The sequence below is a fragment of the Mastacembelus armatus genome, chromosome 6 (assembly GCF_900324485.2).
Source record: "Mastacembelus armatus chromosome 6, fMasArm1.2, whole genome shotgun sequence".
Taxonomy (NCBI): domain Eukaryota; kingdom Metazoa; phylum Chordata; class Actinopteri; order Synbranchiformes; family Mastacembelidae; genus Mastacembelus; species Mastacembelus armatus.
The window spans coordinates 24,048,337-24,062,616 of record NC_046638.1 but is presented as its reverse complement, the minus strand read 5'-3'; the positions used below and the strand labels follow the sequence as shown (position 1 = coordinate 24,062,616).

The 14,280-nt window shown below is 43.4% G+C and overlaps 1 protein-coding gene across 10 annotated transcripts in view; it reads left to right on the top strand.

Moving 5' to 3' along the window:
* frmd4a (FERM domain containing 4A) overlaps positions 1 to 14,280 on the top strand; it is a 55,553-nt gene that overhangs the window by 37,018 nt on the left and 4,255 nt on the right. For 4 of the 10 annotated variants that reach the window (XM_026311158.2, XM_026311162.2, XM_026311163.2 and 1 more), the window contains exons 10-23: positions 31 to 88; positions 237 to 323; positions 4,202 to 4,278; positions 5,164 to 5,305; positions 5,455 to 5,596; positions 7,207 to 7,340; positions 7,851 to 7,973; positions 9,190 to 9,421; positions 9,659 to 9,715; positions 9,811 to 10,048; positions 10,169 to 10,327; positions 11,986 to 12,318; positions 12,436 to 13,019; positions 14,000 to 14,102. In XM_026311158.2, coding sequence (XP_026166943.1) covers positions 31 to 88; positions 237 to 323; positions 4,202 to 4,278; positions 5,164 to 5,305; positions 5,455 to 5,596; positions 7,207 to 7,340; positions 7,851 to 7,973; positions 9,190 to 9,421; positions 9,659 to 9,715; positions 9,811 to 10,048; positions 10,169 to 10,327; positions 11,986 to 12,318; positions 12,436 to 13,019; positions 14,000 to 14,102 — 2,469 coding nt within the window. Of the gene's footprint in view, positions 1 to 30; positions 89 to 236; positions 324 to 3,539; positions 3,995 to 4,201; positions 4,279 to 5,163; positions 5,306 to 5,454; positions 5,597 to 7,206; positions 7,341 to 7,850; positions 7,974 to 9,189; positions 9,422 to 9,658; positions 9,716 to 9,810; positions 10,049 to 10,168; positions 10,328 to 11,985; positions 12,319 to 12,435; positions 13,020 to 13,999; positions 14,103 to 14,280 lie in introns of those variants that run through there. The other 6 variants (XM_026311159.2, XM_026311167.2, XM_026311157.2 and 3 more) reach the window with 4 other exon arrangements.

The following is a 14,280-nucleotide window of genomic DNA, read 5'->3' as shown; positions in this document are numbered from 1 at the left end:
TCTGTATCTGAGTCTTTCTGCTTTTCACAGTTATATGAGCATTGTGGAATCTCTGCCCACATATGGAGTGCATTACTATGCTGTAAAGGTACAGTTTTACTAGTCTGTCTTTTCTTTTCTCACATACACACAATACATAGGCAGTTTGGGATTTGGAGCTGGGATTGAGTTTAGAGCTCTATCAGTGCCACACACATGCAGAAGTTCTCCTGAGGTACTTTTGTTGTGTGTTTTAGGACAAGCAGGGGATCCCCTGGTGGTTGGGACTGAGCTATAAAGGCATCTTTCAGTATGACCACCAGGACAAAGTCAAACCAAGGAAGGTAAGATGATGCTCCAAACTGTCCTCTGCACAGTTTTCATCTCTCCTTTCAGTGAGCACTGATACATAAACTGGTATCAATTCCTAAGGTTGTGATTTACCAAGACATTATTAATATGCTGTTGTGCTGCTGTGTAAAATGTATGACAGGAAAAGATAACTTTAATTTTTGCTGCTTGATACTTTTGCCCACTTTTTAAGAAATGAGCCTGTAATTAATAGAAATAATGTCTTGCTTTAGAAAGATGTGTTTTCTGTGTCACCACTGTCTGAATTTTTTCATTCAGTGAGTCAGGATATTGTGTTTGGGAAGATCACTTTCAATACAGTACTAACACTGCTGTCGGGAGACCTCCAGTCTTGGAATGTTTAGCATCCTGCTTTTATTTCTGCCTTTCTGTGGGTCCCCTTCCCAGTCCCTGCAATTGGAGGATAATCTGTGAAACCTTTTTTTTTAACTCACCTCTGACCCTCAGTCTTGTTTAGGGCCTTGATCGCTATCATCCAGCCATGTCTCAGAGGGTGTTAATGGGGTTGACCATTTCCCTTCATACAGATTGGCCAAGTCACTCTCACACACATAAACTGATAATACTGTTGCTCATAAAAATGCACACACACATACACACACAGGAAATGGACTGAGCTCTGACCATCCTGATGAATACTTCCTGTCTCACCCAAGCCTTATTCCTGCTTCAGTCCCCTGTACTCCAAGTCTTATGCCTGACTAGGTGTTAAATCATTATGGTCAAGAAAGAAATGCTTTTGAAAACACATTTTCATAATCATATTACACAACCCGCACAAGGTGTATACATATTAGTGAGCATGTTCAGTGTTTCACAGGAAGAGATGTTCAGGGAGGTCACAAGGTGCTTCCCATATGTTGTGTTAGTAATGAGAGTCATCTCTGTTTAAACAAACCAAAGGAAGAGCAGTAGATTTTGCCATCAGTCAACCACTCAGCCTGTCCACTACCAGTAACCACTGACTCAGAGTGTAATCACTGGTCAGACTTTCAGGACTGTGACTAATTATGAGATATTGTGGACCAACTACTGTCTTTAATCACGACAAAAAATGTTTATGTTTTAAATGCACAACCTCTTTTATTCATTAGTGTCTTCAAGTTGTGCTGTGCAACAGGTGCGTATTGTAGGCAGTTGTGTTTAATTAGTCTTTTTACAAGGGGAAATCCTGTTGTTTCTAAATGCAGACCATATACCACACCCTCCATGTTTATATGGGGATGGTAAAGTACTTCCCCCTTCTTCTCACCACAAACCACATGCAGACACACACATAGACACACTGCCGTGAGTTTACAACCCAATCTCACACCATGCTAATGTTCCGTTAGTGTGTTCTGACCCATTTAGGTAGAGATTACCTGACTGATTGACTTAAGGCTAACTTGGAAAGCTTCTGTCAACACCAGAGAAGCTATAAGAAGCTTTAGTCAAACGCAGAAAACTGGTTTATATTAATACTAATTCCCTGCAGATAAATGCAGTTTTACTTTGGTGGATTGCAAATAATACTTTCTTTATTCAACTTCTGCTTGTTTCGCTTTGTAGAAATAGGCACATATAGCCTGATTGATTAGTTTTTGCAAAACACCACAACCAAAACACAAACAGCAGGAAGTGCCCCCAGAGAGTGTCTGCATCTCCATGACAACTGTTGAATATAGTATTGAAGACAACTGTCGGCCATTGATGAAACAATGGTCTAGTTCTAGAAAAGAAAAAAATACCTGGCCTCTTTGTTCCACTGGCCTGTGCTATTTAAAATTTCTATTCTTCCCCTAATCCCCAGGGGCCCACTGTAGAAAAGGCTACACTGTATCAGATGTGACCTTTTCATCTGTAGTACACGTGTGCTCTGGTGGCACAGACATCATCAGAAGACAGATGTGGCTCCGTGCACATGAGCGCCCATTTTGTTCTGAATAATGGCCAGTCACTTCCTCTGCTTGTGTGCACTTGTGCGCAAATGTTTCATAGTCGAAGGGGACAGGAATTATAGTGTGTGCACGTACATGCACGACCTCCGCCCTAATAACAGAAGCACACAGTGAATATCTTAGAAAGAAGCTGTCAGCATGTCTTAATCAGATGTTCAATCCATTCACTTCAGGTGTTAGTTCAATAGACTTCAAATTTCTGAAACAGTTCAAATTCACATTAAACTCCGAAATGACTTTGTTTCACCTTGTTCTGCTGTGTGACCATTTTGTCTGAACAGTATGCACACACACACACACACACGCACACACACACGTGCAGATGCAGTTTTAGGATAAACAGCATCTGCAGTTCAATAGACTTCAAATTTCTGAAACAGTTCAAATTCACATTAAACTCCGGAATGACTTTGTTTCACCTTGTTCTGCTGTGTGACCATTTTGTCTGAACAGTATGCACACACACACACACACACGTGCAGATGCAGTTTTAGGATAAACTGCATCTGCAGTTTATCCTGAAATATCAGAGCCAACCTACTGAATTGTAGCTTCACTGGGCTCGTGCATGAACACATACACCTATCTTATCGCCACAGCTCTGGACCACGTGGCCAACTCACACACCATCTACCCTGCCTGCTATATTTAGCACCACGCTACATTAGCACTTCACACTCCATTGAAAATGTATGGTACAACTACACTTTTGATAAGAGCACCAGTTTGCTTTCTTTATGCTAGTGCACACGCACACACACACACACACACACACACACACACACAAATACAGATACGATACATAAATGCATACATTAAACTATGTTTACATGTTTTTTCTCATAATACTCCTTCCCTTTCCTCCCCCTCATCCCTCTGTCCATTGTTTTCGGAGGTTGTTAATATTCCTGGGCTGTGGTCTCTCTTTTAGCTTCCTCCCTTATACCTGGGTCTTTCTTTATTTATTTTCTGTTGTTTGTCAGTTTTTGAGCTTAGGTTTGCTTTCCTCACTAATAGTCACTCATGGCTTTTCATGTCTCCTCCAGCTGATAGATGCAGCCCTCTTGTGTTGTGAAACAGCCCACACTCTCTCCCTAACAAGAAACAGACTCAGACTTTGCGAATGTGTGTGTGCATGCACAGAGGTCCGACTAAACAAAGCAAGGGCACTTTAGTTGCTGGGGCCGCAGAAAGCTTCTTTCCCCCTTCATCACTCCGCCCCTGACCCCTCATTACAAACACACACACTTCCCAACCACAGAGCCCAGAGCAGGATGCACAGTCCCAGAGGACGGAGGAGGGGTCAGGGGGAGGGGAGGCATAAACGCCCCCTCCCAACCCTTCTAGCAAAGCTCCAGGAGAGGAGGAAACTTAACATTACACACTTTCACTCCAGCAACACACACATGCACATGCCTACAGATGGTGAACACCCGCCATCTGAAAATTTTCTGCTCCCCGGCCTCTGGGAGGAGTAAAGATACACATGCCGTCTTGGGGGAAACTTTTTTGCCCAGCTGGTTTTGGCTTCGTTTAAAGAGAAGCTCGTAGTTCATAAAGGGGACGACAAAAAGGAGAAAAGCCTAGCGGAGGAAAGAAAGCCTCCTCCCTCTCACACCGTCTTTCTCAAGAGTGAGGTCATCTAGTGCTTGGATCCACTGTGGACTGCCTGCTCTGGAACTGATCAGAGAAATCCAGACTAGGTCCTCTTCTCTACCTTCACCTTTTTCTCTGTCCCTAACCCCTCCTCTCTATCGTCTTCTTACTCCTCCTCAACTGCACTTTCTTTCAAAACAAACTGGGACATTGAGAGGGAAGAATAGAGGATTTGATTGAAGGCTGTGTGAATTTTATCTGAGCATGCCCTTTGTGAGCAGCCCTGAAGAGTGTGTGTTTCTTCTAAACCTCAGGTGTTTCAATGGCGTCAGTTGGAGAACCTCTACTTCAGAGAGAAGAAGTTTTCAGTGGAAGTTCATGACCCCAGGAGGTAAATTTATATTACAAATTTAAGCATAAACTTTCTACGATGCTTACCTTATTTGATTTTTTCAGAAAGTTTAATTTTTTCTTCGTTGGTTAGATGGTCATTATCTCATACTGGCCCTACCTACAGCTAATATTTGGAAGGCATACAATTTTCCCTCAGCTGTGGACACACTCCAGTAGCATTGACTGTATATTACCACCGTGCCATATGTGAATGTGTTAAGACTGAAACTACATGTGGAGCAGTGCAGGAAAGGAGAGATTGGAGTCTAATTCAGTAATGGTTGTAGCATTTGTCTTGGCAATAGAGCAAGATATTGGGGATGTCTCGGTGGAGCCTGACACAGATTGATAGGCTGATTATTAACACAGTTGTGCATCCACATGCATGCACAAACACGTGCTCTCTCTCAAACACACACATGGTAAACTCTTGATAGTTGACCACAGAAGGATAGATGACTGAGCGATAGGGATTTTGCAGAGGAAGTGACCTCGCTTGTGTTTATTTAACATGGCTATATATGTGATGTGTTATTCTACAGACAGAGGAAGGGAGAAAAAGAGACAGGGTGAAACGGAGAGCAGTGGCATTTTCTTTAAAAGAAGCTGTCATTAGTGTGAGCTGGTCTGTAGTTCAGCTCCAGATGTGTGTTTAAATAAGGATGAGTAAACAATGGAGAACTTCGTGTGTGGCTTTGCAAAAAATATCTGTCAGGTTTTTCTCACGCTTCTAATATTTTTTCTTCTTCTTAGTTTGAGTAGTTTTATAACAGTGGTGGTTGTGATGGTGGAGTAGCTGGTCAGGATTGTTTTCACAGTTGTAAATCTGTAGCCATCTTTTGTATTCAGCATATATAAGGAGGCCTTGTGTCCGCTCCTACTGTAGGGCGTCGGTGACAAGAAGGACATTTGGTCATAGTGGCATCGCTGTGCATACCTGGTACGCGTGTCCTGCCCTCATCAAGTCCATCTGGGCCATGGCGATCAGCCAACACCAGTTTTATCTGGACCGCAAACAGAGCAAGGTCAGTAAGCCCCACACGAAATTAAGTCTGAACACACCACAAACCATAGACATTATTGGAAATATACAAGAAATACAGCAAACTGTGCAAGCATTGTCAGTATTTGCTGTAGTTAACTGTCTTGATAAAGCCTTTTCTTGTCTATCTAGTCGAAGATCCATGCAGCGCGGAGTTTGAGTGAGATTGCTATAGACCTTACAGAAACAGGGACTCTGAAGACCTCCAAACTGGCCAACATGGGCAGCAAGGGCAAGATTATCAGTGGCAGCAGTGGCAGTCTGCTCTCCTCAGGTCAGTGTGTGTGTGTGTGTGTGTGTGTGTGTATATAGTTGAAAACTGGACAGACAGAAACAGCTGCTTCTGAAGAGGCCACTGATTCTGTGTCGAATGTTCTCCCACACACTGTACACACACCCTACCCACTGTCTTCCTGTATGTATAGAGCACCGCTCCAACCCTCCATGTCATACAGACTCATCCTCCACAGGCCTCTGTCCACTCTAAATTTAGTGGGTGAAAGAATGAAAAGGGCAGCAGCTCAGTGTCAAACTTTGCCATGGCCTTTGAAACAGTGCTTATCTGTGTTGAACAAGTAATGTGAAAGACAGATCTGTACCTTAACTAAAATTAGACGAAACTGGGAAAATGACCTTTTAAACCCAGTCTGTGCAGTAGCGACAAGAAACACAAGCACTGTGACCTGGTTAGTTACTGTTGCATTAATCAGATGATATGCACCAGACCAAACTAGCATCCTTTACGATGGGAGAGGCAAGTATGTGTGTCTGGTCATGGCTGTGGAGACAAGTATTAGACTATAGCACAGCTTACTGAATCAATTATTGTGTCATAACTCATTTCTTCATCACTCATCTTCCTGATCAGGTCTGTTTCTTCTTCAATCTCTCTTTCCTAAGTATAGACACAAACCTTTATGTCTTCAACAGTCCACTCCCAGTCTGTCTTTTCTCTATCTGTTCTTTTTAGTTACGCCCCCACCACATATCATACAGCGTGTGTCATGTCTGTCTGTGTCTTGTGATTTGTTGTCTTGGTGTTGCATCAGTGTGTTGATTTTTATGATCCATTGCTGACTGGAGGTCATCTCTGCCCAGCAACATAACGTGTCACATCCACGCATCTCCCCTCTCTGCCAGCCAACAGCCAGTGCATCACTGTCTGACAGCGGCTGTTCAAACAGCCAGGTCCACATTAAAGAGTTTATCCGATCGATTTGAAGCTGTTCATGGCTTTAAATGAAGCACTGCGAAAACATTGCTTCTTGGCTTCAGTTATACCAAAATGAATGTATTTTTTATTATGAGCAGTATTCAATGCTCTTCTTTATTGCAGCGTATTTTAGCTTTTTGTCATGGCTAGGGTTTGTGTACCTACAAAACAATAGATGTCAAAACACTGAACTTTAATATAGTGTAACTTGTAACAACAATGAGTCATTTGGTGTTTTGTTCTGCTACAGCTGTTGCAGCAGTGGTTAGTTTTATATTGTTGCTATGTTTGACCATACAGTAAACCACATAGGGTCACCAGGAGAGCAAGAGAGAGGGAGAGAATGTGTGTGTGAGGGAGTGTTTGCATTTTTTTCAGCAAGGCATGTTGCAAACAAGACTGGCACCATCTAATGGACTTGGAGGTTGTGTGCGTCAGAGATTTTGTCCTAAACTGCCCCTTCCTTGAAACCCTCACACAAACACACCACTAAAATTCAGTTTCCTTATCAAAATGTTCCATTCACTTCCCTGTAAACATCCTGCAAGGCTAGCAGGTGCACACACAATTTCTTCCTCCCCTCCATAATCTGCCTCAAAAGAAGTCCCCACAACTACAAACATATGATCCTGACTCCTGCCCTCATGGTTATGTGTTGTTTTTACCCTCAGGCTCTCAGGAATCAGACAGCTCCCAGACGGCTAAGAAGGACATGCTGGCAGCACTGAGGGCCAGGCAAGAAGCTCTGGAGGAAACGCTGCGACAGAGACTGGAGGAACTCAAGACCATCTGCATCCGAGAAGCGGTATGAAGAAACATACAATTATGGTATATATTATGAGACAAACATACAGGGGTTGGACAATGAAACTGAAACGCCTGGTTTTAGGCCACAATAATTCATTAGTAGTTAGTTATAATTCATTAGTTGGATGTGGTTCGTCCTTTTTGGTGGTATGCTGACATTACCCTGGATACCGTGGCTCTTGATACATCTTGAGACTTGCTGTCTTGGTCACAGATGCGCCAGCGAGACGCGCACCAACAATTTGTCCTCTTTTGAACTCTGATATGTGACCCATAATGTTGTGTGCATTGCCATATTTTAAACAAAACTGTGCTATTACTCTGCTAATTAAACCTTCACACTCTGCTCTTACTGGTGGAATGTGCAATCAATGAAAATTGGCCACCAGGCTGGTCAAATTTAGCCATGAAACCTCCAACACTAAATTGGCCAGTGTTTCAGTTTCATTATCACTGTGAATTCTCGCTCTTTTCTAACGTCCTCCTGTCCCTCTTTTGTAATTCGCAGGAGCTGACAGGAAAGCTTCCTAAGGAATATCCTCTGGATCCAGGAGAGGATCCTCCCACAGTGAGACGGAAGATCGGAACCGCCTTTAAGCTGGACGAACAGAAAATTCTTCCAAAGGGAGAGGTGAAGTTCATTTAGAGGCATACAAATACATCTTTCTAACTGAAGTTAGTTAAGAGTAACTCAGGATAAAATCATTGAAAAGCATATACTTAATACTCTCAAAATGGCATAGGGATTGGATTGAAATTATAATAATTAAAGTGAACCTTACTCCTTTGTTAAGTAAGAAAAGGAAAAGGAAACTGAGATTACTGAAAAGCCACAGTCTGTCCACTCAGTCTGTCTTGGCACTTAAAAATCAGTTGTATGGCATCTTTGTCTTGCCATCTTTTTGTGCCACGGGTAGATTTTTCCAAGCAGCGGAACTAAAAATAGCCTGGCAGCAGTGCTTGCCACAGGAAGTGGTGATAAAAAGATTGTGTGCACGTGTGTATGTGTGCAGGCATGTGTGTGTGTGTCACTGGGGTTGTATGCTTTGAATATAATCCAGGACCACAATATCACAAAACTGCCTTGCAAGCAGAAAGATGTTTCATAATTTACACCGGACACCTTAAATTCATTCTTGCACTGAGACTGAAGCCATTCTGGCAATGATGTGAAGGCAGCGATAGTGAGAGGGATTCCTCAGAGCTGAGGTCGTCCAATAACCCGAGTGAATACATCATCACCCTGTCTCTGTGGAGGCAAACAAAGTCGTGTGGGTAATATGTGAGTGCACGTTACATGAAGGCTGTACTCGTATTAAATTACAAGATTTCTTTTTTATAGTCAGTTTCCTTGTCTACAATCATAACATAATCATCACAATAACCATATACTCAAGTATTCAGTAGTACACTGCAGGATGTAGATGCATATTTTGTAAGGTAGTAAACATATATGCAATACATTTGTACTATAAAAGAGTATGTTTTACTTGGTTCACCCAATAGTCTCTGCTGCACAAAGCAGATGTATTTAGGAAGACAGAAGGGCTTGATGGAGAGGTGTTATTATTGGGTGACAGAGAGTCTCCATGGAGAAAATCCAGTGGTGAGAAAATGCAGGGCTGCACACAGATAAATGATTTCCTCAGTGTGTTTTCTCTGGCAGTGCTGTGTGTGTCAAACCAAATAACACTACATGGGAGAGTTACAGTCTGAATGTGTGTCTGCAAATAAGCCTTGTTATTTTTGGATTGTTTGTAATTTTCTGTTGCTAAAACTGAATCCAGTGTCTTTGTGCTAGTGTTACTGAGAGTTTGCACTCATGTTTGTGTGTGTACTTATCCCAGGAAGAGGAGCTGGAGCGGTTGGAGCGTGAGTTTGCCATTCAGTCCCAGATTACGGAGGCAGCAAGGCGTCTTGCCAACGATCCTCACGTGAGCAGTAAGAAGCTGAAGAAACAGAGGAAGACTTCTTATCTGAACGCACTGAAGAAGCTCCAGGAAATTGAGAACTCTATCAATGAGTACCGCATCCGCTCTGGCAAGAAACCTACACAGAGGGCATCGCTTATCATAGAAGGTGCTCATATACGCCTATTCCCATTAGGGAAATCACATTATTTTCGTATCTCTTCATTTTATTAGATATAGTTGACAGCACACACTGCAGTATTTGTCATGGGTACAGTTTAGAGTCTACACGGTGAGGCTGAGTTCCTGCATGTTGCATCTTTATTCAACATAAGATTTGTAAATATGAGGCTGTTAAACTTTTTGATTTTGCAATTATACGATCTTTTGTTTCTCTGACCTGTAGAAGCCAATATTGGTTCTGAAGACAGCTCACTGTCTGACGCGCTGGTCTTGGATGATGGTGAGTCTCGATCCTGCACATTATTCCCAGATATTCCAGAAATTTAATCTAATCATCTTTCATTTATAATCTTCTTTTAATTACATCTGTTTCAGATGATCCTCAAGTTACAGGTACCCCCACTTTCTCTCCGGTAGCGTCACCTCACAAGGGCCTCCCTCCACGGCCACCATCTCACAGTCGACCACCTCCACCGCAATCCCTCGATGGCCTGCGATACCTGCACTACACACGCTCTGACTATGATAAATCACCGATCAAACCTAAAATATGGAGTGAATCTTCACTGGATGAGCCCTATGAAAAAGTGAAGAAACGCTCCTCTCACTCCAGGTATGAAGGAGCTTGTCTTAAGTAGCCCAGTCACCTGTAAACAACCACAAGTGCAAGATATCATTCACTCATCTATGTATGCATCACATATATGAAGATTTTTCTTGCACCTTTGTCAAGTCACAGGCGTTTCCCAAGTTCTGGCAGTGCAGAAGCAGGGGGTAGTAACTCTCTGCAGAGCAGCCCCATCAGAAGTCTCCCTCCCTGGAATTCTCAGTCCAGTATGCCGTCAACCCCGGACCTGAGGACCAGGACCCCACACTATGTACATTCCACTAGGTCGGTCATGATACCTTCATTTGTTTGATGGTTATTCAAGACCCGTTTCACTCTGATAACTGATTATATAACTGTAAAAAGGCCTGGTCATTAAAACTCCCATGTCTGCATCTCATGTACTTGAAAAATACAGTGGGTACGGAAAGTATTCAGACCCCTTTAAATTTTTCACTCTTTGTGTCATTGCAGCCATTTGCCAAAATCAAAAAAGTTCATTTTATTTCTCATTAATGTACACTCAGCACCCCATCTTGACAGAAAAAACCAGAAATGTAGAAATTTTTGCAAATGTATTAAAAAAGAAAAACTGAAATATCACATGGTCATAAGTATTCAGACCCTGTGCTCAGTATTGAGTAGAAGCACCCTTTTGAGCTAGTACAGCCATGAGTCTTCTTGGGAATGATGCAACAAGTTTTTCACACCTGGATTTGGGGATCCTCTGCCATTCTTCCTTGCAGATCCTCTCCAGTTCTGTCAGGTTGGATGGTGAACGTTGGTGAACAGCCATTTTCAGGTCTCTCCAGAGATGCTCAATTGGGTTTAGGTCAGGGCTCTGGCTGGGCCAGTCAAGAACGGTCACAGAGTTGTTCCGAAGCCACTCCTTTGTTATTTTAGCTGTGTGCTTAGGGTCATTGTCCTGTTGAAACGTGAACCTTCGGCCCAGTCTGAGGTCCTGAGCACTCTGGAAGAGGTTTTCTTCCAGGATATCTCTGTACTTGGCCGCATTCATCTTTCCTTCAATTGCAACCAGTCGTCCTGTCCCTGCAGCTGAAAAACACCCCCACAACATGATGCTCCCACCACCATGTTTCACTGTAGGGATTGTATTGGGCAGGTGATGAGCAGTGCCTGGTTTTCTCCACACATACCGCTTAGAATTAACGCCAAAAAGTTCAATCTTGGTCTCATCAGACCAGAGAATCTTATTTCTCATGGTCTGGGAGTCCTTCATGTTTTTTTTGGCAAACTCTATGCGGGCTTTCATGTGTCTTGCACTGAGGAGAGGCTTCTGTCTGTTAGCTGGACAGCCAGGTCTAGGAAGAGTTCTTGTCATCCCAAACTTTTTCCATTTGAGGATTATGGAGGCCACTGTGCTCTTAGGAACCTTGAGTGCTGCAGAAATTCTTTTGTAACCTTGGCCAGATCTGTGCCTTGCCACAATTCTGTCTCTGAGCTCCTTGGGCAGTTCCTTCGACCCCATGTTTCTCATTTGCTCTGACATGCACTGTGAGCTGTAAGGTCTTATATAGACAGGTGTGTGCCTTTCCTAATCAAGTCCAATCAGTTTAATTAAACACAGCTGGACTCCAGTGAAGGAGCAGAACCATCTCAAGGAGGATCAGAAGAAATGGACAGCATGTGAGTTAAATATGAGTGTCACTGCAAAGAGTCTGAATACTTATGAGCATGTGATATTTCAGTTTTTCTTTTTTAATAAATTTGCAAAAATTTCTACATTTCTGTTTTTTTCTGTCAAGATGGGGTGCTGAGTGTACATTAATGAGAAATAAAAGGAACTTTTTTGATTTTGGCAAATGGCTGCAATGACACAAAGAGTGAAAAATTTAAAGGGGTCTGAATACTTTCCGTACCCACTGTATATCACTTGGTAGGTGAGCTCATATGTTAATCTTGTATGATTCTTAATCTTGCAGGTCAGTGGACATCAGTCCCACACGTCTGCACAGTCTCGCTCAGCACTTTAGGAACCGCAGCTCCAGCCTTGAGTCCCAGGGCAAACTCTTGGCATCCGACCCCGACGCACACCCGCACACCCTGGGAACTCTGGGGAGCCCTGACTTCTTCCTGGGTCCAGGACGCAGCTCCAATGGCTCTGACCCACTGGATGACTGTTCATCTTGCACCAGCCAAAGCAGCTCAGAGCATTACTACCCCTCTGGTGGACCCCCCGGCAGCAACCCTAACTACTCTACTCTGGGAGAGGACTCACCTTCTAAAGCCAGGCAGAGGCAGAGGCAAAGGCACAGGTAAGGGTGGGAGAGATGCAAGCACAGAGGCTGTCTTGACACAACTCTGTTGTGCTATGTATGAAGAAATCAAAGGATCTGTTAGATTCATGGTGTTCTCCTATGTTCTCTCTCCAGATCGGCAGGTCAGCTGGGTTCCTCTAACTCCGGATCTATGCCAAACCTGGCAGCTAAGAACGGCTCTGGCGGTGGCTCAGGCGGAGGTGGAATGGGAGGGGGGCACCACGGAGTTTATCTCCACAGCCAGAGCCAGCCTTCCTCTCAGTACCGTATCAAGGAATACCCACTATATGTAGAGGGCAGCCCCAACCCTGTTGTAGTGCGCAGCCTAGAGAGTGATCAGGAAGGCCACTACAGCGTGAAGGCCCAGTTCAAGACCTCCAGCTCCTACACGGCTGGAGGACTATATAAGGAGGCCTGGGGGGGAGAGGAGGGAGGGGAGGGGAGCAGCAGACTCACACCGTCTCGCTCTCAGATTGTACGGACTCCGTCACTGGGGCGAGAGGGTAGCACTGGAGGAGGAAGTGGGCGGGGAGGAGTCTCTGAAGAACTACGGTGCTGGTACCAGAGGTCCTCAGGGAGCCTGAAGGAGAGAAGTCACTCACATTCGGGGTCTACTTCCTCTGAGACAGGGTCACACCAAGGCACTCTGGGACATGGTCGAGGAAGTAGAGTAGGGGCGCTCGCCAAGGGCTCACCAGGTGAGTCTTCTTTTGTTTGCATTAAACCTTGTTTTATAAGAATAAAAAGATTACCATCGTGACTGTCACTGTTTATTTAGGTAATATTTCATATTTTATTGATTCAGAGGGTCTAAAACTAAATGTCCTGCTTTGAAAAACTATCCTGTGTGAGGATTGAACTCACCATCTTCAGATTATGAGACTGACGTGCTACCCACAGCACCAACAAGGCTGGTGAAGGGGTTTCTTTTGTGCTCATTCACAGGCTATAACGCTGACTAGCACACTGTTTTATTCAGTTTTTTTTTTACATGAATTATAAAGGCTTCATTTTGGAGATGTGTGGTAACACTACACATACTACACGATACTGGTACTTTTTGCGTGTATTCAAAGATGAGTTTTTTAACTTTCAAACAAGTTGGAATTTATTTTAAATTATAAATTGCTGAGACTGAAACCTAATGTACACATTCTGGACTTGTGGAAGAAAGACTTTACTCATGTCACATTCACATCCAACCCTCTTATCTCACACAGAGAAATAAATCCAAATGATTTGGCCATCAATTAATGTACGTTAGCAATATCAAATCTCACTGCACCGGCTAATAAAAGTACAGCCTGTAAGTTATGTATAAGTGACATAGGAAATCTGTGTGTGTGTCCTCTATGATTTATTTCAAGACAAGTCTGTTTTTCCATCTTCTTAGATTAAATCGGATGCATTTTGAGGGGTGATAAAGGTTTGAACTCACAACCTTCAGATAATGAGACTACTATGCTGCCTATTGCACCAATATGGATTATGTATCTGAAGCAAATAGTCTGTGACACTGAGGCCACAAATTGCTTTGCTATCACTACAGCCTCTATGATGCCTGTTTCCTCTGTGCCTGCATGTCTCTACATGTGTATTTGTTTCTTTTGTCTCTCTAGCTTTTGTCCCACATGTTGTATCGTACCCAGCATGGCTAATCATCAGTTTTTCCCCATAGCTGCATCCCCTCACAGCCAGAGGAGTATGACACCCTCCAGCGAACAGGCAGCCACACCCACTCCCCCCTGTAGCCCACAACACATCCTCAACTGGCAGAGCGGGTAAGAGTCACACCAACACAGACACAAAGCAGCTGAACAGGGTAGCAAGACATTTGAAGGCATATAGGAATTTATTTACCTGTAAGAACAAGACATCTTGGCCTCACAGCTTTATGTTATTTTCACCATCTTGGTCTAACAGCTCACAGACTTCTTGTATTGTGTCATTTCATGTTGT